Source organism: Suncus etruscus, chromosome 7 (genome assembly GCF_024139225.1).
Source record: "Suncus etruscus isolate mSunEtr1 chromosome 7, mSunEtr1.pri.cur, whole genome shotgun sequence".
Lineage (NCBI taxonomy): Eukaryota > Metazoa > Chordata > Mammalia > Eulipotyphla > Soricidae > Suncus > Suncus etruscus.
This window is the reverse complement of record NC_064854.1, coordinates 94,770,688-94,796,194: the sequence shown is the minus strand read 5'-3', so window position 1 is coordinate 94,796,194 and position 25,507 is coordinate 94,770,688. Positions and strand designations below refer to the sequence as shown.

General features: G+C 42.2%; 1 protein-coding gene across 1 annotated transcript in view; it reads left to right on the top strand.

The window, feature by feature from the left end:
- Positions 1 to 25,507, top strand: part of PIGL (phosphatidylinositol glycan anchor biosynthesis class L) — a 61,599-nt gene that overhangs the window by 4,139 nt on the left and 31,953 nt on the right. Inside the window, exon 2 of the mRNA XM_049776951.1 lies at positions 12,929 to 13,028. Coding sequence (XP_049632908.1) covers positions 12,929 to 13,028 — 100 coding nt within the window. The remainder of the gene's footprint in view (positions 1 to 12,928; positions 13,029 to 25,507) is intronic.

The following is a 25,507-nucleotide window of genomic DNA, read 5'->3' as shown; positions in this document are numbered from 1 at the left end:
AACCCAGGACGGTCCTGGGTCAGCCGCATGCAAGGCAAACGTCCTACCGCTGTGTTATCGCTCCAGCCCTCTAGTGTAATTTTATAATGATTTTTAAAACGCTAACCTATTCAGAGGTTAGAGAGCAGCTCAAAGGGCTAGTGGGCATGCTTATCTGGAGAGTCAGGTTTGAACTCTGTTATATATTCCACCAAGCACCACTGAGACAGATGCCTAAGCACTTCACCAAGCCCATAACTGTACCACCAAGTGCGTCCTCAAAAAACCTTTTAAAATAAAATTTGGCTGAAGGCCGATGAAACATCGCTTGTTTTACAATATAACTCCTAATTTTCATTACATGAAATTCTAACATTTTTGTTTTTATTTTGGGACTACACCCAGTGGTGCTCAGGGCTTATTCCTGAATCTGCAAGGCTGAAGACAGTTACAACTGGAAACAGTTGCCAAGGATTTAAACCAGTTTTAGCAAATTTAGATGCATATAAAGCACCATGGTGCTTAAATAAAGAAATTTATTTATTTATTTATTTTGGTTTTTGGGTCACACCTAGCATCGCTCAGTGGTTACTCTGCACTCAGTGGTGGCTCTGCACTCAGATATTGTCCCGTCCTGCAGGACTTCGTTATTCCGAGGGTATAGAGGGGACCCAGCCTGAAAAGAGAATGGGGGAAAAGAAGAGATGGAGACCAAGTAAAGTGCCTTATCAAGGTCTTGCTTTATTGATTGGTACAGGCTCTTTTAAGCACGATTAAACACGGGGTGGAGAGAAAGCAAAATGAACAGCCAGCATTACAGACAGTCTCTACAGGTAGCATCCTGTGAGTAAAATTTACATGCTATTTTTACACAGGAACCATTTTCACCCTAAGATAGTAAAGCTTCAAAGATGTCTCAAGCTTCCTGGAATGTGTGGCTGATAGGATGCTGCAGCATTTCTTTGAGCTCTTGGGCTAGTTAATAGCTAATGCCTAGGTTACATATTCAGGCCACATAAAGTAGCTTGTCCTGCAGAATTCCCTATCAGGGTTTGGTCTCTGGCAGTCTCTGACAAGATGTCACTCCTAGCATCCTGGGTTGGCAGCCTACAAGGCAAATGCCCTACCACTGTGCTATCACTCCAGCCCTAAAGAAATTATTAATATATATATATATATATATATATCAAGCCCTTTACCTCCAGTCCTATCTCTTCTCCTAGAATTTTTTTTATTAGAAGCAAAAATGCCACCACCTATTCCTTTTCTCCCCAGATTCTGGCTACCAATATTCTATTTTCTTTTATTATAAATTTGACTATTTGAGGGGCCAATAGCACAGCGATAGGGTGTTTGCATTGCACGCAGCCGACCTGGGACAGACCTAGGATGACCTGGGACAGACTTGGTTCCATACCAGCATCCCATATATCCCCCAAGCCTGCCAGGAGCGATTTCTGAGTGCAGAGCCAAGAGTAATCCCTGAACGTTGCCGGGTGTGGCCCAAAAACCAAAAATAAATAAATAAATAAATTTGACTATTTGAGGTACTTCATCTAAGTAGAATCATATAACATGAATCATAAAACATTTCCATGTTGTTAAAGTTCATTCATGTTGCATGTACCAGAGCTGCTTCTTTGTTTTGTGGACACCCCCAGTGTTGCTATAGTGCTCCTCCTACTATAGTACTTAGGATTTCCTCTAGGATTCAAACCAGTTCTTCCTGTATGCAAATTATGCCACTCTAGCTCTTTTATCCATATCCTGTTTAGATCTTTATTTCCATTTTTTGTTTGTTTTGGTGGGACCCACCCAGCTGTACTCATCAGAGCTTCTGTCTCTGTGTTGAGGGATTATTCCTGACAGTGCTCAGGGGCCATTGGGTTGCCAGGGATTGAACCCAGGTTGATCATGTATGAGATAAGCCACTTACACACTGTACTATCTCTCCAGCCTCAGAACTCTTTTTTGGGAAAGAAGGGGGTTCCACACCAAGTAGTGCTCAGGGCTTCTAGATTTGTGCTTAGGGATCACTCCTGGTGGACTTGGGGTCATGTGGCATAAGAGATGAAGCCAGGACTGCCACGTGCAAGGCAAGCATCCCACTCGCTGTACTATCTCTCCAGCCCTCTTATCTTTTTTAAGACTGAAAATGCCTTGTGTATAAATCATATTTTGTTTTCCACTCATCTATTTATGATTGTTTTGGGAAGGTGCTATTATGAGTAATGCTACTGTGAACAAGCATTCACAAATATCTATTTAGTCCCAATTTTACTTTATTTTTTTAAGAAATCTTTGTTTTGTTCTGGAACCTCTCCAGGAGTATAGAAGACTTCAGCACTACACTTGGGTGGTGTTGAGAATCAAACCTGAGCCCCCAAATATGCCAAGTTTTCACTCTAGACCTTTGAGTTATCTCTCCAGTCCCTTAAATCCCTGTTTTAAATTATTTTTGGTATATGACTATCAGTAGAATTGTTGAGTTGCATGCTTAATTTTATGTTTAAAATTTTGAGGGAAATACCAAAATGTTTTTCATAGGGGCTCCGAGGTAGCTCAAAGAGCTGTAGCACCTGCTTTGTATCCAAGATGCTGGGGTTCCATTCCTAGCTATCCCTGGTACTGCATGTAGTTGACTCCAGAGCACTGCTAGGCGTGACCCAAATTTCTCTTCCTGAAAAAGTTCTTTACAGCACTTATGTAATTTCATCTTCCCACTGGTGTTGCATGAGAGTTCTAATTTCTTCACATGCTCACCTACACTTGTAATTTTCCATATTTGTTTTGCTTTAGTTTTCTGATTTCTTATTCTCTTCCTGGTAGGTGTGAAATGCTAACTAATTGTGGTTTTGACTTGTATTTCCTTAATGACAATGACACTGAGAGTCATTTTATGTGCTTGTGGATCACTTGCATATCTTTGGAAGCTTTTTCTGGATCTTTAATTATTCAAGTCCTTTCTTACTTTGAGGATTTTTTGTTTATTTGTTTTGGGTCGTACCCAGCAGCGCTCAGGGGTTACTCCTGGCTCTGTGCTCAGAAATCACTCTTGGCAGGTACAGGGGACCATATGGGATGCTGGGATTTGAACCACCATTTGTCCTGGGTCTGCTTGCAAGACAAACGCCCTACTGCTGTGCTATCTCTCCAGCCGTCCAGGGAACTAGGGGTGGAGGTTTAGGATGCATGCTGGAAACTACGGTGGAGGGGGGTCAACACTGGTGGGTGGAAGGAATGGTCCTAACTCACTGTCACTATAAGTCTGAAATACAACTGTGAGAGACTTGTAATTCACAAAGGTCTCAATAAAAAAATTAAAAAAATAATAAATCTAGTAAAATTTAAACAAACTGGGAGAGGGTATATACATGGATTTAAGAGGACTTAAAAGACAATGTCTACTTGGAAACTAAAATATACTTTGACTTTTTTTTTTTTTTTTTTTTTTTTTTTTGTGGTTTTTGGGTCACACCCGGCAGTGCTCAGGGGTTACTCCTGGCTCCATGCTCAGAAATTGCTCCTGGCAGGCACGGGGGACCATATGGGACGCTGGGATTCGAACCGATGACCTCTTGCATGAAAGGCAAACGCCTTACCTCCATGCTATCTCTCCAGCCCATACTTTGACTTTTTAAAATGATAACACTAATATATAAGTTTTTATAAGGACTATTAAATATTAAATTTACTGAGCCAAGGAAAAACCTTAGCAACCATAGGTGCATGTTTCCTTGCCTTACATGAGGACCCGAGTTTGATATCAGATACCACATGATCCCTCAGCACCTATGATTGAAGCCCTGGTGGTTCTAACAACAATAGATCAGAGCACATTTCTGCATCTTCAAAATTGATTTTCCAGGCTTTTTTTTTTTTTTTTTTTTTTTTAGGTTTTGGGTCCACACCCAGCAGTGCTCAGGGGTTACTCCTGGCTCTGTACTCAGAAATCGCTCCTGTCAGGCTCGGGGATGATACAAAGTTGAATGAAACTGATTTTTAGGATTACTGACATTTAGAAATTAGCAATTCATTTGTGGAGAAAAGTTCATAATTATGAGCAGAATACTGGAAATGCTTACTTGCCAGGAGAAATAGGAAGCTTCTGGGGAAAAAAAAAATATGCTGTTTGATCTGAATGATAAAGGAAGAGGACAGAATAGTTTACAGTAAAGAACTGTAAGAAAGAGAAAGCTGAAACTGTATATGGAGTCTGGTAATTTGGTAAGTATTTCATCTCATCCTAAGGACAGCCTAAAAAGATCACCATTACCCCCATTTTACAGGTGGAGAGGCCATAACTCACGAATATTAAATAATTGATACAAACACAGAGCAATAAAAAAAATAGCTCAAGAAACACATTGGGGGCCGGAGCAATAGCATGGAGGTAAGGCATTTGCCTTTCATGCAGGTCATCGGTTCAAATCCTGGCGTCCCATATGGTCCCCCATGCCTGCCAGGAGCAATTTCTGAGCCTGGAGCCAGGAGTAACCCCTGAGCACTGCCGGGTGTGACCCAAAAACCACAAAAAAAAGAAAGAAAGAAAGAAAGAAAGGAAGGAGGGAGGGAGGGAGGGAGGGAGGGAGGGAGGGAGGGAGGGAGGGAGGGAGGGAGGCAGGAAGGGAGGAAGGAAGGAAGGAAGGAAGGAAGGAAGGAAGGAAGGAAGGAAGGAAGGAAGGAAGGAAGGAAGGAAGGAAGGAAGGAAGGAAGGAAGGAAGGAAGGAAAGAAAAGAAAAGAAACACATTGGTTTCAATTCTAAGCAGTTTCTCCAACATAATCAGTCTATTGTAAACAGCCTTTTATACTTCATAGTACTTGTATATAATGGATTTTGTATCGCCAAAGGTCAAGTAATTTTTTTTCCCCAGTTTTTGTGCCACATCTGTCGGCGCTCAGGAATTACTCCTGGTTCTGTACTCAGAAGTCACTCCTGGCAGGCTCGGGGGACCATATGGGATGCTGGAAATCAAACCCAGGTCTGTCTCAGATCAGCCGCAGCAAGGCAAATGTCTATTGCTGTGCTATCGCTCCAGCCAAGATCAAGTAATCTTAAGAAAAACTTATAGCAGTTATCAGAGAGTTGAATTTAGGGCCACATTAGTTAAACCAACTGTTCCCAAACTTATTTGGTCTATGACCCACTTTTGCAGGAAAAACACTCAACACTTGCCTAGAAATATTTATGCACCCCTTGTACCCAGGCTACTATGCTTCCCATCATTCCAGCTCCCCTCATCCCTCACTTCCACAGTGAGGGATGCACCGTAAGAAACTATGAGTAAATGATTGTGGTAAGTAATAATTTAAATAGTATCAAAACTTTGCTGTCTGCTATTTGGAAGAATACAAAGGACTTGTATATACCAGAACTGTTCTTAGAAAGTAGGGTTTATGGGGCCAGAGCGATAGCACAGTGGTAAGGCATTTGCCTTGCACGAAGCCAACACAGGATGGACCACAGTTCTTTTTTTTTTTTTTTTTGGTTTTTGGGCCACACCCTGTGACGCTCAGGGGTTACTCCTGGCTATGCGCTCAGAAGTTGCTCCTGGCTTCTTGGGGGACCATATGGGACGCCGGGGGATCGAACCGCGGTCCGTCCTAGGTTAGCGCAGGCAAGGCAGGCACCTTACCTCCAGCGCCACCGCCCGGCCCCAGGACCACAGTTCTAATCTCGGCATCCCATATGGTTCCCCGAGCCTGCCAGGAGCGACTTCTGAATGCAGAGCCAGGAGTAGCACCTGAGCACCACTGGGTGTGACCCAAAAACCAAAAAGAAAAAAAAAGAAAAAAGAAAAACTAAGTATGATTTATAAACACTGTTTCAAGAAATAAAAGAGAACTCAAGGAAATGGAAACATACCCTGCTCATGGATTGGGAGGATTAACATCATTAAAATGGCAGGCAATACTTCTCAAGCATTGTACAGATTTAATGCAATCCCTCTAATGATACCCATGACATTTTTCAAATAAGTGGATAAACACTCCTGAAATTAATCTGGAATAATAAGTACCCACCCTTGGGAGAAAGAAGATGGGAGACATCATTCAACTTTAAATTTTACTATAAAGTAATAGTAATTAAAACAGCAGGGTATTAGAATAAAGACAGACCCTCAGATTAATGGACCAGACTTGAGTATTCTGAGACTGACCGTCAGGTATACAACCAATCTTTGATAAAGGGGCAACAAATACCAGTGGAGCAAGGAAAACCTCTTCAACAAGTGGTGCTGGGAAAACTGGTCAATTACTTGCAAAAAAGGAACTCAGACCTCTCTTTACCACTATGCATAAAGGTCAAATTAGAATGGATTAAAGATCTTGATATCAGGGCCCGGAGAGATAGCACAGCAGTGTTTGCCTTGCAAGCAGCCGATCCAGGACCAAAGGTGATTGGTTCGAATCCCGGTGTCCCATATGGTCCCCGTGCCTGCCAGGAGCTATTTCTGAGCAGACAGCCAGGAGTAACCCCTGAGCAACGCTGGGTGTGGCCCCCCCCCAAAAAAAAAAGATCTTGATATCAGACCTGAAACCATAAGGCATATAGAGGAAAACATAGGCAAAACACTCCAAGACATTGAGACTAAAGGCAAGATGAAATACCCTGTTTAAACAGTGGAAGCAGAGATAAACAAATGGGACTACATTAAACTGAGAAGCTTCTGTACTTCAAATGAATCAATGATTAGAATACAAAGGCTACCTACAGAATAGGAGGAACTATTGACCCAATATAATCTGATAAAGGGCTAATATCTAAGATATATAAGGTACTGACAGAAATGAACAAAAAAGACATCTAACCCCACCAAAAAATGGGAAGAAGAAATAAATAGACATTTGCTCAAAGAATAAATACAGATAGCCAAAAGGCACATGAAAAAATGTTCTACATCACTAATCATCAGGGAGATGCAAATTAAAACAATAAGGTATTAACTTACACCACAGAGAATGGCACACATGACAAAGAACAAGAACAACCAGTGCAGGTGTGGAAATGGGGAGAATGGGACTGCTGGTGGGAATGCCGTCTAGTCCAATCTTTCTGGAAAACAATATGAATATTCCTTTAAAAATTGGACATTGAGCTCCCATATGATCCAACAAAACTACTCCTAGGGATATACTTGAGGAATACAAAAAATGCAATACAAAAATTACCTATGCACTTCCATGTTCATCACAGCACTATTTATAATGGCCAGAATTTGGTAGCAACCCAGGTGCCTGACAAAGATGAGTGCCTAAAGAAACTGGTATATCTACACAATGGAATACTATGCAGTCATTAGAAAAAGTGAAGTCATGAATTTTGCTTATACATGGATGGACATGGAGAGTATTATGCTGAGTGAAAAGAGTAAGAGGGGAGAGATAAACAGAATAATCTCACTCATCACTGGGATATTAGAAAAATAAAAGTGTGGGAATGATATCCGGAAACAATAGAGATGAAAATCAGGACCATTCCATGTAGGTAGATTGCCACAAAGAGCGGAGAGTGCAGTTATAGTAGAGAAGGTCTAATATGGAAAGAACATTCCGGCCACCCCTTCATTTGAAGTAGTACAAACCACAATGCCACAAAAGAGGTGTGTGTGTGTGTGTGGGAGAGAGAGAGAGAGAGAGAGAGAGAGAGAGAGAGAGAGAGAGAGAGAGAGAATGCCTGCTTCAGTGTTAAGTGGGAGATGGGTGGGAGGAAAGAGGGGGCATCAGGGAATGTGAGAGGGAAATTTTTTTGGTTTTTGGGTCACACCCGGCAGTGCTCAGGGCTTATTCCTGGCTCTATGCTCAGAAATTGCTACTGGCAGGCTCGGGGTACCATATGGGATGCTGGAATTTGAACCACCGACCTTCTGCATGCAAAGTAAATGCTTTACCTTCATGCTATCTCTCCGGCCCCTGAGAGGGAAACTATTAACACTGGTGTCAGAAAATGCGCACAGGGGAGGTTGTTATACATTGTATGACTGTAACTCAATCATGATCAACTTTATCTGTGAGGAAAAAAAACACTATTATGAACAACCTTTTAACTATGGTGTTTAAATTTGGGGCCAGAGAGATAGCATAGCAGCGTTTGCCTTGCAAGCAGCCAATCCAGGACCTAAAGTGGTTGGTTCGAATCCTGGCATCCCATATGGTCCTCTGTGCCCGCCAGGACCTATTTCTGAGCAAATAGCCAGGAGTAACCCCTGAGCACCGCCAGGTGTGGCCCAAAACCCAAAAAAAAGAAAAATACTATGGTGTTTAAATTTTAAAAAAGAAAGTATGGTATATGTAATGGCAGAATAAAGAATATGTAAGCCAGGGGCCAGAGAGATAGCATAGCGGTAAGGCATTTGCATTGTACTCGGCTAACACATGATGGACCCGGTTTGAATCCTAGCATCCCATATGGCTCCCCGAGCTCTGCCAGAAGCAGCTTCTGAGTGCAGAGCCAGGAGTAACCCCTGAGTGCTGTCAGGTGTGACCCAACCCCCCAAAAAATATGTAAGCCAATTGTAGGGGTTGGGGTTATTTTGGGTGCTAAGATATCCCTGGGGAATCAATAAAATAGTTGGTAACTTTTTTTTGGGGGGTCATGCCTGGCAGCACTCAGGGGTTACTCCTGTCTCTGCTCAGAAATTGCTCCTGGCAGGCTCAGGGAACCATATGGGATGCCTGGATTCGAACCACCGTCCTTCTGCATGCAAGGCAAATGCCTTACCTCCATGCTATCTCCCCTGCCCCCGGAAAAAATCTTAATTAGGGGCTGGAACCATAGTACAACAGGTAAGGCATCTGCCTTGCACACAGCCGACCGGGTTCAATCCCCAGCATCTCATATGGTCCCCAAGCCTGCCAGGAGACTTTTTTTTTTTTTTTTTTTTGGTTTTTGGGCCACACCCGGCGGTGCTCAGGGGCTACTCCTGGCTGTCTGCTCAGAAATAGCTCCTGGCAGGCACGGGGGACCATATGGGACACCGGGATTCCAACCAACCACCTTTGGTCCTGGATCGGCTGCTTGCAAGGCAAACGCCGCTGTGCTATCTCTCCGGGCCCTGGGAGACATTTTTGAGCTCAGAGAAGTAACCTCTGAGCACCACTGAGTGTGGCCCCCCCAAAAAAAAATTGTAATGATGCCTAAATATTTTCCTGGAAAACCCAAGATTAACCAGTCTCTTTAAAATACATTTGTAGATGGACCAGAGAGATAGCACAGCAAGTAGGGTGCTTGCCTTGCATGCAGCCAACCTAGGTTTTGTTTTTGACATCCTATATAGTATCCCCAGCACCAACAGGAGTGACCCCTGAGCACAGAGCCAGGAGTGGTTCCTTAGCATTGCCAGGAGTAGCCCAAAAACAAAAAAATTAAAATATATGTTTTAGGGGGTGGAGAGATAGTATAGTGCAGGGGTGGCGAACAAGTTCGACACAAAGAGCCAAAATGTTAAACTGAGAGTCAGAGAGCCACACCACGCAGTGACCTGCCAAAACAGACAAACACTCACACAAAAGCATCTAATTTTAACAATAATATATTAAACACATACTGCATTTTGCCATTTTGAGTGAGAGTAGAAATCCTGCAGTGATGGTGAGGGTGGGCTGCGTCCTCCACACTAAGAACTAGCGGCAAGATGTGACCCAACATGTGACACATGGGTCCCCCTGCTTGCTGGCCCATGTAGTTGTTTCCGAGGGATGGGAGACGGGACTACACGCCTGGAGATCTCAGAGGTCCCTCTTCAGAAGCAGCAGAACAAAATCCAAACTTGGCAAAGAGCCACAGTTTACAAAAGAATGAGAAGAGGCAAAGAGCCACATTCATTTTGGCCGGGAGCCGCATGCGGCTGAGAGCCGTGTGTTCACCACCCCTGGTATAGTGGTTAAGATGCTTGCCTTACATGAAGCCAACTAAGTTCAATTCCCAGTATCCTATTTGGTGTCAAAAACCATTTAGGAACTGAGGATATAACTCAGTGAATAGAAGAGCACTTGTCTTTCATGTGTGAGCTCTTGGGACTGATTTTCCATTCCATAAAGTCACTGAGTAGAGAGTAACCCTCAACACCAAACGAGGGAGATTCCATCCATTAACCCCTCCCCAGCACCAATGGGGATGGCCCCAAAATCAAAATAATTACATGTGTAGATGTATACAGATATGTCAAAGTTATCAGCTTAAAGGCTTCTGAATTAGTTTTCCCAGGTACCCCACTTGTTCTGTGTGGTTATATAATAGTTACTTCTAAATCAGTTTTTTAGTCCTTGAAGGGGGTAGGTTGGGATGAACACACCAGCAACCCTACTTTGTGCTGAGGAGTGAACTCTAGAGGTGCTCAGGGGAACATTTGTGGTGTCAGTAATCAAACCTGAGCCATCCACATACATGGCAATTACCTTAACCCCTGTATTATTTCTCCAGACTATCAGTTTAACTATTAAACCAGGGTTCATCACAACAGATTCTTCTGTCTGCATCATATGACTGGAAAGCAGACAGGCAGACAGACATAGCAACAGATACCATATATACAGGAGTATAAGCCGACCCCCTAATTTTACCCAAAAACTGGGAAAATGTAGTGATTCGAGTATAAGCTGAGGTGGAAAATGCAGCAGCCACGGGTAAATTTCAAAAATAAAAATATATACCCAAGACAATTACATTATTGAGGAATCAGTAGGCTAAATGTTTTTCAATATTTATTGCTAAGAAAAACTAAACTAGGGACCGGGAAGGTGGCGCTAGAGGTAAGGTGTCTGCCTTGCAAGCCCTAGCGTAGGATGGACCACAGTTCGATCACCCGGTGTCCCATATGGTCCCCCCAAGCCAGGAGCGATTTTTGAGCGCATAGCCAGGAGTAACCCCTGAGCGTCAAACGAGTGTGCCCCCCCCCCAAAAAAAAGAAGAAAGTAAAACTAAACTAGCAACAATAACTTTAAAACTTTAAAGTGTATGCTGGTGGGAATGCCATCTAGTTCAACCTTTATGGAAAGCAATATGGATATTCCTCCAAAAACTGGAAATCGAGCTCCCATATGACTCAGCTATACCACTCCTAGGAATATACCCTAGGAACACAAAAATCCCTTCCTTACACCTATATTCATTGCGGCACTATTTACCATAGCAAGACTCTGGAAACAGCCAAGATACCCTTCAACAGATGTATGGTTAAAGAAACTGTGGTACATATACACAATGGAATATTATGAAGCCATCAGGAGAGATGAAGTCATGAAATTTTCCTATACATGGATGTACATGGAATCTATTATGCTGATGAAAGACATTCTTGCAATAATAACTTTCAAACACAAAAGAGAAAAGAGCTGGAAATTACAGCGCACCTCATGAAGCTCACCGCAAACAGGGATGAGTTTAGTTAGAGAAATAACTACATTTCGAACTATCCTAATAATGAGAATGTACCAGGGAAATAGAAAGCCTGTCTAGAGTACAGACGGGGGTTGGGTGGGGAGGAGGGAGATTTGGGACATTGGTGATGGGAATGTTGCACTGGTGATGGGTGGTGTTCTTTACATGACTGAAACTCAGATACAGTCGTGTATGTAATAAAGTTGTTTAAATAAAAAAAAAAAACTTTTAAAGTGTAGAAAACCATAGCTTAACAGGTAATCAAGTTAAATTACCAAGGTTAAAATCCTTCAAAACTGGATTCCTCCTCATCATCATCTGTATGTCTAAACAGCTTCAGCTGTATCTGATGTGAGGGAATCAGCATAGACATTGTCATCATCACTGAGTTCGCAGAGATTACCATCACTGCTGTCGATCTCATCCAAAGCACAGATAGAATGTTGTGGGTTAAATAGTTTAGTGGCATCCAGTTCAGTTCAGCTGACTCCCTCTTCAGCTCTGCGCGACTTGTGGACTGAGCTGAAGAACCGCCCCCTCCAGCAGACAGCAGAAGACAACTGGAAACTGTATGACCCGAGTATAAGCTGAGTTCAGGGTTTCTGCACAAATTCTATGCCTAGGGGCCGGAGAGATAGCATGGAGGTAAGGTGTTTGCCTTTCATGCAGGAGGTCATCGGTTCGAATGGTGTCCCATATGGTCCCCCGTGCCTGCCAGGAGCAATTTCTGAGCCTGGAGCCAGGAACAACCCCCGAGCACCGCCGGGTGTGACCCAAAAACCACACACACACACACACACACACACACAAATTCTATGCCTAAAAACTCGGCTTCTACTCGAGTATATACAGTTAAATGTTTCCCAAAGTGGGCAATGCTGGGGGGGGGGGGTAGGGACACTGGATTGATCACTTATGATAGTTGATAGCAGTCTTGGATGCAGATGGGGACAATTTCTGTGTTTTTGCCTTGAAGAAGGTAGATTTCAGGGTCAGAGAGATGCTAAGTACAGCAGGTAAGGTGTTTGCCTTGCACCAAAAGAGTTTCGACCCCTCTCTTACACAAGCATAGAACCTAGAGTAAGCCCTGAGTGCCCCTGACTGCACGAGTAATTTTTTTTCTGAGAAGGGAATGATAGGCCAAATAAATCTAAACCTCTCACAAATATAGGGAAAATATTTCAATGTTATTAGGATTTGCACTGCTAATTACTCTCTTACTGAGTGAAACTTGAGTATGTTGAGTATGGTATCATTTTCAACTTTCTTTTTTTTTTTTGTTTTTTTGTTTTTTTTGGGTCACACCTGGCAGTGCTCAGGGGCTACTCCTGAGCTGTATGCTCAGAAATCACCCCCAGCAGGCTCGGGGGACCATATGGGATGCCAGGATTTGAACCACAGTCCTTTTGCATGCAAGGCAAATGCCCTGCCGCTGTGCTATCTCTCCGGCCCCAACTTTTTTTTATAATCACAAAATTTTCAGGTATTTAAAATTCTATAGGTTAAGTATAAGTGAATTGTTATATATTGACTGTTAAAGAAAGCCACCATATCTGTTTGTTATCTAGGAAATTACTACAATCAAGGGGAGATTCGTAAGAAAGAACTTTTGCAGAGTTGTGAGGTTTTGGGGATTTCGCCCTCCCATGTGATGATTATTGAAAACAGGTAACTTACCTTTTAACAATGTAGAAATTTATTAGCAGTAAATATGCACATTCAAATGTCTAACCCCCCTTAAAAATGCTAATGTGGGTGAATAAGAACATCTATTTGAGAAATCTACTTAAAATAGTTTCAAAATTTGTTTTTAAATAAACTGTGATAAAATATACTTTTTCAGGCCTGGAGAGATAGCACAGCGGTGTTTGCCTTGCAAGCAGCCGATCCAGGACCAAAGGTGGTTGGTTCGAATCCCGGTGTCCCATATGGTCCCCCGTGCCTGCCAGGAGCTATTTCTGAGCAGACAGCCAGGAGTAACCCCTGAGCAACGGCGGGGTGGCCCAAAAAAAAAAAAAAAAAAAAAAGATTATTTTTCAACTTCTGTTCAAAATTTGTATCTTAAGATAACTTTTATCTTCAAAACATTATACAAAATTTCAGAGTAATACAGAAGTATAAGGCAGTGGTCAGCAAGCTTATGATATAAGATTTCAATGCTGTGCCATAAGCCTTTTCTCCTACTATTTCCAGACTAATATTTATTGTATTGTTATTGACCTGCCTGTTAAATTTAAAAAGAAAAGATGTTTTTCTTTTACACTATTTAATATAATAGTTCTTGTTACACAGTTTGTGAGTGTTGCAATGTTTTGGGCTTAAAATATGTTCCTTACTTCCTTTTCTATTATGGAGTAATATGCAAGAAGTTAATTTTGCAACTTAAAACACAGTAAACAGTTGAATATGTGTGCCTCAGGGATAAAGCAGCAGCTATGCATTTGTAAAACCTATTTGATCCCCAGTACCACAAAAAGAAAAACATACTCAACAGACAAGTTCTTTTAAATATAGGAAAAGAAAGAAAGAAATATCAAATGAAATAGAAATAGCAATTTTGCTGATGTTCATTTATTCCTTAAAAAAAAGAAAAGCAAATTTTTGGGGCCAGAGAGATAGTTCAGATAGTATAGATAGTAATGCACTTGACCTGCAGGTGGCCAATTTGGTTTGATCCCTAGCACCCTTTTATAGTCCCCTCCCTAAGCTCAGAGCCAAGAGTGAACCTTGAATATTGCTAGGTGTGACCCAAAAACAAACAAAGAAGGAAAATTTTGTGGGCCAGGAAGTAGCTCAGGGGTAAAATCCTGTGTTTTACAGATGTACAAAGACCCTAGTTTGATGCCCAGTACTACCCGGCCCCAGAACTACTGGGGTTGCCCTTCTTGACCTCAGCAGCACTGGGCCTGAACAATATCACATTGTCTGATGTAGATTCAAAAAATCCAATTACTTTTCCCATATTATAGATAAGAAACAGACATAATGAAAATGAAGTCATTTGCCCAAGATCATCCAGCTGGTAGGAAGCAGAACTGGCACATGACTGACTCAGTCTATCCTCCAATGCTACTTGTGCCTACTCTTCCTGACACACATTTTTACAGAGGTCACCTCATGTAATTCTTTTTTTTGTGTGTGTGGGGGGGGTTCGGCAACACTCAGTGATGCTCAGGGTTTACTCCTGGCTATGCACTCAGAAATCACTCCTGGCTTGGGGGACAGGGGACCATATGGTCCACAGTCCATCCTAGGCTGCACACGCAAGGCAGATGCCTTACAGCTTGCACCACTGCTCTGGCCCCAATCTCCTGTAATTCTTAAAATTAACCATAAAAAGTAGGTTTATTATCTTTCTTTTTTTCACATGAAGAAACAGAGGTTCAGAGGGCTTGAGAATTCTCTGAAGTCATACTTTTTTTTTTTTTTTTTTTTGGTTTTTGGGTCATAGCCAGCAGTAGCAGTGCTTAGGGGTTACTCCTGGCTCTGCACTCAGAAATCGCTCCTGGCAGGCTCGGGTGACCATATGGGATGCCGGGAATCAAAATTTGGTACGTCCTGGGTCAGCTGCGTGCAAGGCAAATGCCCTACCGCTGTGTTAGCTCTCCAGCCCCTGAAATTGTACACTTAATAAGTGGCAGTGCTAGTGTTCAAAAGCAGAGGAAGACAATTGATTCTTGACTTTTAGAAGGAAAGTAGGTCACGCTCACTACTCCTTGAAAGACCAATGTGTATTAAAGAGAATATTTAATTGACAATGTATGTGCTAGTTCTTTCTTCCCATGGTGCTGAATGCCAATACTTCATTTCAGAGAGACATTTAGCCAACCAAGCTCTTGCAAGTAAACCCCTTATCTGATCTCTTAGAGAAGAATTCAGTTCCCAGGAAAGAAGGCGGACTTTCAGTCATTAGACAACTAAATGGATACTTGTAGTAATTGTACCCACTTCCTTTATATCTAAGGGCTCTGCCAACTTTATGAGTCATATGATATTAAACTACATGTTCTTTGGTTGACAAATACTTATTAAATATCTGGGATGGGCAAAGCACTGAGCCAGTTGTTGAAGAAAGAGAAAAACAGCTTAAAAGTGCAGAGGCTACAACTAGGGGTAGGCATGTCATGACTGCTGTGTTGTGGAAAGTTGTTTGGCTGTGCAAATGTGCAGTGCGAGCCTAAAGAGCAGAGCAGAGACTCTTTTGGGATACTTGGGAGTTGTATGTGAATGGAAACTTTCCCCAGATTGATATTCAATTGTGGCTTTTGTGTTTCTTAATTTATTAGAATGAGTTCACAGAATTATTTTATTTATACTTCAAAACAAAGCAGAAGACACCTAGAAAATGCATTCCTATATGCATAGATGACATATATGTATCATATATGTATATATAATATATAGAGAGAAATTTGGGCCACATCTGACTCTGTACTCAGGAATTACTCCTGGCAGTGCTTGGGGAACCATATAAAATGCTAGTTATGGAACCCAGGTTAGCTGTATAAAAGTATGCTTTTGTATACTTTTTATATACTTTTATACAAAATAGTGAATAGATGCTTACCTTACTCTGCATCCAGCTTTGATCCTCAGAACTGCACCGCCAGGAATAAGCCCTAAGCACCCTCAAGTGTGGCCCTCAAAACAAAAACCCCTGAGCTCTGCAAGATATGACCCTCCTCAATCCCCCCCTCAAAATGATACATGGATTGAAGGATGGATAGATAGATATTTAAAGACCACAGTGCCAGGAAGGTAGCTCAAAAAGTTAGACTCATGCAGGAGGCTCAAAATTAATCTCCAGCACATTAGGAGTAACCCACTAAGCACTTCTCTGGGCATAGAACCTGAGTACTGCCAAGAGTGGCCCGTAAAGCCAAAACACAGCAAAAAAGACTACCTTTCATAACTAATAGCTAATAAAACATTCCTCCATGTCTGCTCAGATTCTACCTACATAAGTGTATACTGAATTAGAAATAATTCTGTTGGGGCCAAAGAGATAGCACAGTGGTAGGGTGTTTGCCTTGCATGCGGTGGACCTGGGAGGGACCCAGTTCGATTCCCAGCATCCCATATGATCCCCCAGACACCTGAACAAGGAAATAGAATCCAGTATCTACTAGAAGACATAAATGAACTTGGCATTATAGTAGTCCCTGGAAGTTTGTATTTTCCAATAAATGCATGTAAACTTTTCAGTAAAAAAGAAGCCACAAGATAGTCTGGAACAGTTGAGGTCATGTTGGTAATTAAACCCCAGATTTGTTGTGACCCAATAAGAGACACAATTTTTTTCTGTAACTTTTTTTTAATTAGTATCTTTATTTAAACACCTTGATTACAAACATGATTGTGGTTGGGTTTTCTGTAACTTCTTTTTTTTTTTAATTATGTGAACAATGATGCAAAGAAAGAGCACAAGGTAAAGTTACAGTGGAAGGACAGTCACCCAAAAACAGAGTTCTCAGAAGAAATCACCCTGCTGACACCTTAATTTTAGACTTACAATCAAAGAAAGATAAAACAGAACCCATGTACAATTATTTTGTCAGCCACGATTTTTTTAAAAGACCATATACTGTCTGCCAAAATCTGATGATGCACTCTCTCTCTGTGAGAGATGAAAATAAAACTCTTATGGTTCTTTTCTCCATATACATGAAGAAGCACTTGGGCTGAAGCTTAAGGCATAGTTCCAGTTCCAGTTGGCAAGAGCAAGGCAGGGTTCCCTTCCTCCTCCCAAAGGCACAAAGGACAAGAATGTTTCCTAGAAACAAAAAACAAAAAACAAAAAAACAGGTGAAAGAGACTAAAGAAGACTAGCTGATATGGAGCTATTATTGTGAGAACTGGAAGCTACTTTAATAATACTTCAAAGGCAGATTATTTTGAGAATTGAAGGGAAGATAGGCCTCCAGTAACATAACTGGAGGAAATTGGTGCAAAAGGAATAAAGTGGTACCAGGGGCCAGAGAGTTAGTACAGCGGTAGGGCATTTGCCTTGTATGAAACAGATCCAGAACAGACAATGGTTTGAATCCTAATATCCCATATGGTCCCTCGAGCCTGCCAGGAGCAATTTCTGAACGCAGAGCCAGGAGTAACCTCTGAGCACCACCAGGTGTGGCCCAAAAACCAAAATAAATAAATAAATAAATAAATAAATAAATAAATAAATAAATAAATAAATAAAATAGCACCCAAAAATAGTAGGCAGTTAGTTATTAGTTATAGAACCATGGTCTAAAACTAAGGCAAAATTCAAAATTTGCTATGCATTTTTAATAATAAAAGGATGTTTACATTATATTGAATTAGAGTATTTCTTTTTTTTTTTTTTTTTTTTTTTTTTTTTGGTTTTTGGGCCACACCCGGTAACGCTCAGGGGTTACTCCTGGCTATTCGCTCAGAAGTTGCTCCTGGGTTGGGGGACCATATGGGACACCGGGGGATCGAACCGCGGTCCGTCCAAGGCTAGCACAGTCAAGGCAGGCACCTTACCTTTAGCGCCACCGCCCGGCCCCGAATTAGAGTATTTCTGCATTTTGGTTTTTGTATTTGTGTGTGAGTGTGTGTGTGTGTGTGCACCAGAGGTCAAACCTAGGATATGCAAAGCAAGTCTGCTGAGCTTCCTTCTAACTCCATGTGTATCTTTCTAATTTCCAAGTATCTCTTTCTCTGCCTTTCTTTTCTTTTTTTTGGTTTGTTTGTTTTTGCTTTTTTGGGCCACACCCAGTGACGCTCAGGGGTTACTCCTGGCTATGCACTCAGATATTGTTCCTGGCTTGGAGGACCATATGGGATGCTGGGAATTGAACCAAGGTCCACCCTGGATCGGCTGTGCGCAAGGCAAATGCCCTACTACTGTGCTATTGCTCTAGCCCCTGCCTTTATTTTCTTCTCTCTCTCTCTCTCTCTCTCTCTCTCTCTCTCTCTCTCTCTCTCTCTCTCTCTCTCTCTCTTTCATTTTTACCATTTTTATAGAGGTACAAGGATATAATATATACTGTTCACTATATTTTTATGCATACATCATTCCAACACCAAACCCATCACCAATGTCCCAGGGCCCCTCCCAGTCACTGTCCCTCACCACCATGTAAGCCAGTTCTAGAGATAAAATCTCCAATTTTGATGACTTTGGCCATTTTTAAGTTTGGTCCTTGCTATGTGTCTTTATAGCCCACATGTTAAAAAAGACTTTTTTTATTGTCAACATGGGGGCTGAGAATAGGGAATATGTATACTGGATCCAACTTAGAGCCTTGCTATTTGAGACATTTCTGTGCCAGGTGGTGCTAGTTTTGTTTGTTTGTTTGTTTGGGGACATACCAGGCAGTTCTAGGGGACTTACTCCTGACTCTGCTCAGGAATCACTTCAGGTGGGATCAGGGATTATATGGAATATATAAAGCAGAGCCACTCCCACCCCACCCCCAGCTGAAGTGATAATTGGTCCTAGATAAATGGCCCTAGAGTGGTTCCACTTTGACATTTGGAGCTAATTGTCATGAAGCATCTCAAACAGAAAATAGACAAGCCACGTGGCTTTGACATATGATCTCACAGACTCTTTGGAAGTCTTGACCAAGTGGTCTAGCTCCACTCCGTAGAGTAATAGACACAGGAAAATCAGATCAAAGCCAAGACCATGCAGGAGAGGGATCCAGAAAGCTATAGGAATTATGGTGGGAAAACTTGGAACTTGACACGCACAGATGCTTAAGAGTCACTATTAGACTGGAGAGATAGTCAGGGATCTAGGTGCCTGACAGGTGCCTGACTGGTGACCAATCTCAGTTTGACCCTTGGTGGCAAATGGTGCCTCAAACACAGCAGAGTATAATCCTCAAGACTTTTCTGGGTGTGGCATTGGAGATCCAAAGCACCACTGAGTTGGTCCAGGTAATCCCTGGTGCTCCCATAGCATCCTCAGCACTGGCCTTGAACCACTGGACTGGTTGAGACTTTTTGGGAGAGACCCAGGATCTCCTAACCAGTTTGATAGAACGAAAACAATTTAAATTTAAAAGTTTAGTTTTTTTGATAGTATAGTGTACTGTAGGGCATTTGGCTTCCATTATTACCTATTCGGTTTCAATTCCCAATAACCCATATGCTCTCTCAAGCATGGCTAAAAGTAATTCCTGAGTGCAGTGCCAGTTGTAACCTCTGCATTGTTGCATGTGCTCCCCTCCCCCACCGAAAAAAACTCAGTATCTTTCAAAATACCTATATGTTCTCAGACTTGTAAATACCACATGCATGTTTAGATAGTTATTTTCTTAGAGATTGGAGACCCCTGAGGTTTTAAGCCACAGACTCAAGGGCTTAGTAGACCTCAGTTAGAAAACCTTGCTGGACGTTTATTTATTTATTCTTACTTTGTGGGGGAGGAGAAACGTCCAGCAGTGCCCGGGACCCACACCTGGTCCTGCCCTTAGTATATTTTAGTGATCTATCATCTTAGTATATTCTAGTGAGTCTCAGGAGATGATATAGGTACTTAAGATAAAACTCTGGCTGTCATATGTAAGGCAAGCACTCTCTCCACGTGCCTTTAGGCAAGTGCTCTACTGTAACTCTGGCCACTGCACTCAGACTAATTTTGAGACATGGTTTAGATATTAAATCCAGGAACATTCTAACTTGCCTAAGAAAATTCTAAATTTTTGTAAGTGCTCTGAAAGAACATCAACTACTTCTATGCTTCAGAGACTAGGTACTAGGGGTTACTAATAAACAGTGCTATTCCATCCCTGTTATCTTCAGGTCAGATAGACCATCCCTGACACACTACAAGTGTGTCTTTGTTTATAATTTCAGGTAACCACACCAAATAGGGTCGACCCAGTTGGTAATGATCTTGAAGTGATTTGTATTCTTTCTTGTGTATTTATTTGCCTTTTAAGTCTTTAACCTGCTAGATATATGTTTTTCATTACAAAATATAATGCACAATTCTTTACCTTTTATCTTTGAAATACTAATTTTAGAAGGATTTTAAAACTGATATTGGCAAATTTTTATGACTGGCCAATGGAAAAGAGAGAGGATCAAGGGGATCTTTGATAGAATTTATAATGAAAAAGGGAACTGGGGGGATCCAAAACAATATACAGCAGATAAGGCACTGGCCTTGCAGCCTGCCACTCCGGGTTCCATCCCAGGCATTTCATATGATCCACTGCCTGGAGTGATACCTGAGTGCAGAGCCACAAGTAACCCATAGCACTGCCAGGTGTGACCCAAAAACCGAAAAGAAAAAGGACCCCCCCCAAGCACCAAAACAAACAAAAAGGTAGGGGTGGGGTACAAAGGCTTCACCACCTTGTGCAGAAGAAAGATCTAGCACGGTGGTGATGTCCACTGTTACTTCTATGTGACAGGAGATAATCAAGTGTACTAGAGAAATAAAACCCTTTAATCACTTGTCTTCGAAATACTGATATTAAGAGAATGGAAAGGAAGACAGGTGTCCTTAGAGGTTGGCCATTGACCCAGGACTATATAAGTCATCATAGTTATGCTGTGCTTCCTTGGCATGGACACAAGTTCTTCTTAGGAATAATTTGTCCCTTAGCAGTCATCTAGGGATCCAGAGAGATGGTACTGGGGTAAAGCAGTTGCCTTGCAGTGCTGCACATCCCAGTTTAATCCCCAGCACCCTGAGCACTGCCTGGCATGATCCCTGAGCACAGAGCCAGGAATAAGTCTTGAGCATTCCCCAGTGTGGCCCAAATCATTCTCCCTCTCCAGCCCCAACTAACTAAATAACTAAATAATAAATAAATAAACAAAAAACTGGGGCCGGGAAGGTGGCGCTACAGGTTAGGTGTCTGCCTTGCAAGCGGATGGACCGCGGTTCGATCCCCTGGTGTCCCATATGGTCCCCCCAAGCCAGGGGTGATTTCTGAGCGCATAGCCAGGAGTAACCCCTGAGCATCAAACAGGTGTGGCCCAAAAACCAAAAAAAAAAAAACTGACCAGTAAGTAGAATCTTTCTGAGTAATGTGACAGATCCCTAATTCCTCACAGCTTTGCTTCCACAAAATTCCTAAAAAGCTTCCCTTTTTGTGGACAGAGGGTAGTAACTGAGTATTTGTCCTAATTCTCCATGCCTCGAATAGTCAGGGTCTCAAAGTATAAGAATAAGATAGGATAGAAATAGGGGCCAGTAAGATAGCATGGAGATAGCATACAGGACAGTGGTTCGAATCCTGGCATCCCATATGGTCCCCGTGCCTGCGAGGAGCGATTTCTGAGCTTAGAGCCAGGAGTAACCCCTGAGCCCTGCTGGGTATGACACAAAAACAAAAACAAAAACAAACAAACAAAAAAAAACCTCACAAGGTAAGATAGAAATAATTCTTTTTTTTTAATTCATTAAAAAATCCACTTTTTTAGAAAGAAATGAAGGGACTAGAGACCTAATACTAGAGGTTCAGGTGCTTGTCTTGATTGCAGTGGATGGAGTCCTGCAGGTCATTCTTTTTGTTTTGTTTTGTTTTTTATTTGTTTTGGGGCCACACCCATGCCCAGGTGGTGCTCCAGGGACCTTGTGGGATGCTGGAATCAAATCAGTCAGCTCCAAACAAAACAATTACCTTATCTGCTATGCTATCTCTGCCCCACTTCAGGTCGTTCTTTACACTTATTCCAGGGACCCTAAACAGTTCTTGGCTAGCCGTTAAAACTTAGCCTGAACTCGCACTGCCCTCTTCATAACTGCTGGAATTCTTCAGAAAGGGAATAAAATAAACATCCTGCATGTGCCTCATGAACTTGGATGGCTACCAGAACATTGCTCGTGAAAGCTGTTCTCATAAATAGGACCAGCTCTTATCATGCTCATTTACCAGCCCCTACCCTAGTATGCTGATGCTCCTTTGTAAATATTTATATGCTATTCAAATTAAGTCAGACAGGCAATCTCCAAGTGTTTCTCCTCTGTCTCAGAGGCCTGCTCCTCTCACTGATCCCCTTTCTTAGTATATCTTCTTCAGACATCACTCTTCAGTCTCCTAGTCAGTCAGCCCAAGTTCTCACATCTGTGCTGCCACACCACCATCCTGTCTAAAGTGACAGTCACTGGGGTCCACTTAACCTTCCAATATCTTTCAGCCCTCTACCAAAGTGTGTCATGTCTCAGTATTAATCTCCTTTTATTCTAATAATCTCAATTCAGGCCCACATTGTTTCCTATCTGCCCTTCTATAGTTTTCTCCCATGGAGACTGTACCAGAGTATGTTTCCCTGAAACATAAACCTTAAAGGTCTGCCAGCTAGATGCTCACTTTAGCAGAGGATTCATTAGCAGAGGTTCCATCCTGGCTTGACTTTTTTCTTTGACATTTTTTTAACTAATCATTTAGAATTTCGATAGACCACTTCTTTGTGGTCTCAAAATCCATTGTGCATTTCTTCCTCACCATTGAATTGCCTTTCTTTCAGGAATCAAGTCCATAGCTAATGGCATTTATTGGACACTTGTCCTGTGCCAAGCTCCATTTTGTTGATCAAATATTATCTCAGGTAATCCCTTTAGCAGCCTGATGAAATGGGAACAATTAACTTAAACATTTAGCTATTTTCTCTGTGCTTTTTATTCCCTTCTCTGTAGCCACAAATTACCCTGTTTTACCCATTATGTAGGTAAAACTGAACCTAGGTCAGTTGCATGCACAGCATGCAAGTATCTTAACCTCCTATCTCTTCAACCGAGCACTTCCAGGAATGATTCCTTTCAGAGCCTAAAGTAGTCCTTTAGTCCTGTCTGTTATTGTGCTACTCTCAGTTTGAGTTTCTACCAACCTATTGATTTCTTTGCTTCAATCTCAAAACTTCCTCAGGATTATTAAAAACTTAACCATTTTTTTAAAAATTAAAAACACAATCATTTGGGTTTCCATTCTCTTTCTATTTTCCTGTCTCTCTAAAGCTTTTTTTTCTTTTTTGACTTTTGGGACACACCCAGCACTGCTCAGGGATTACTCCTGGCTCTGAGCTCAGAAATGGCTTCTGGAGGGCCTCGTGCAAGGCAAACACTCTACTGTTGTGCTGGGCAAACACCCTACTGCTGTGCTGTGCTGTGCTATCACTCCAGCCCCCTCTAAAATTTTTTGAAGTCATTTACTGGTACCACTTTCTCACCATCCACTGACCCGTCTTTATTCTTAGCTTCTATCTCTCTATTCCATTTCACCAGGGGATTACTAAAGATTTCAAGGAGTAAAATCGATTTGCCTTATTTTTGTTTATTTGTTTGTTTGTTTGTTTTTGTTTTTCATTTTTTCAGCCACAGCCTGTGAAGCTCAGAGGTCACCCCTCGCTATGTGCTCAGAAAAACGCTCCTGCCTTGGAGGACCATGTGGGACGCTGGGGGACGGAACCGAGGTCGTCCTAGGCTAGCGTGGGCAAGGCAGACGCCTTACTGCTTGCTCCGGCCCCTTTTGTCCTTATTTTATAAATTTATCTTCTTCTGGGGCCGGAGAGATAGCACAGCAGTAGAGCATTTGCCTTGCATGTGGCAGACCTAGGAGGGTCCCGGTTTCATTTCCAACATCAGATGATCCCCCAGCCTGCCAGGGGTGGTTTCTGGATGCAGAGCCAGGAGTACCCCTGAGCACTGCTAGGTTTGGCCCAACAACTAATTAATAAATAAATAAACTTTAAAAAAATTATCTTCTTCAACCCAATGGCAACATTGGGTTTGATGTCTGCTCTGCTTACTGCTTTTTTTTTGTTTGTTTGTTTGTTTTGCTTTGCTTTGCTTTGCTTTGCTTTGCTTTGCTTTGCTTTGCTTTGCTAGGAAGGATGAGACAGTTGGATCTCAGGTGCTGATGTTTAAAGGCTCCTCCCAGCTCCATGCCCAGAGGTTCTCTGGAGAACATGTGATGCTGGGGAATAGAACCCAGACCTCCTACATGCAAAGCATATTCAGCCTCACTTTTGTTTTGTATTGTTGTTGGGCTACACTCAGGGATATACTTCTGGCTCTGTGCTCAGAAATTACTCCTCACAAAAAAAAAAAAGAAAAGAAAAGAAGAAAAGAAATTACTCCTCGCAGGCTTAGGGGACCACATAGAAGCCAGGGATCAAATCCCAGTGGGCTGTGTGCAAGGCAAATGCTTTACCTGCTGTGCTATCCCTCCAGTCTCAACACTCAGCCTTTTAAGCTCTCTCTTGCCCCTGCTGTGCTTTCTTCTCTTTTTGTGTTGTGGCCATACCTGGTGATGCTCAGAGTTTATTTGTGGCTCTGCCCTCAAGAATTACTCTGGGTTGTGCTGGGGGACCATATGGGATGCCTGGATTCAAACTTAGGTTGGCCGTGTGCAAGGCAAACACCCTACCTGCAGTACTATCACACCAGCTCCTCTGCTTCCTTTTATCTCACTCTCAACTTCCATTTTACTAGTATCTTTTTTACCCATTTTTCTTGCTTCTTTTTGTTTTAGTTTGTTTGGGGGGCTATACTCGGAGGGGCTCACAACTTACTCCTGGCTCTGTGCTCAAGGATCACTCCTAGCAGTGTTTAGAGGACCATATGGGGTGCCAAAGATTGAAGTTGATTGGCTGAAAGGCCTTACCCATGTTACTATATCTCTGGCTCCCTCCCTAATTCTTTTCAAGAAGTTGTTTTTTTGTTTTTGTTTGCAGTGGGTGTTTTTTGTTTTTTGTTTGTTTGTTTGGGGTCACACCCGGCTCTATGCTCAGAAATCATTCCTGGGGACAATATGAGATGCTGGGATTCGAACCACCGATCTGCATGCAAGGCAAACACCCTACCTCCATACTATCTCTCCGGCCCTGATTTTTGTTTTTTGAGGGGACCACAACCGGCAGTACTCAGCGGTTACTCCATGCTCTACGCTTAGAAATCACTACTGGCAAGGTTAGGGGACCATTTGGGAAACTGGGAATCAAACCTGGGTCAGCCACTTACAAGGCAAACGCCCTACCCAATGTGCTCTCAAGAGTTCTTTCTTGACTGGCTTAGGAAAAAAAGTTAAAAAAGAGTTTTTTCAAGCTAGAGTTTAAGAATCTCTTTTTTTTTTTTTTTTTTTTTTTAGTTTTGGGTCACACCCGGCAGTGCTCAGGGTTTACTCCTGGCTCTATGCTCAGAAATCGCTCCTGGCAGA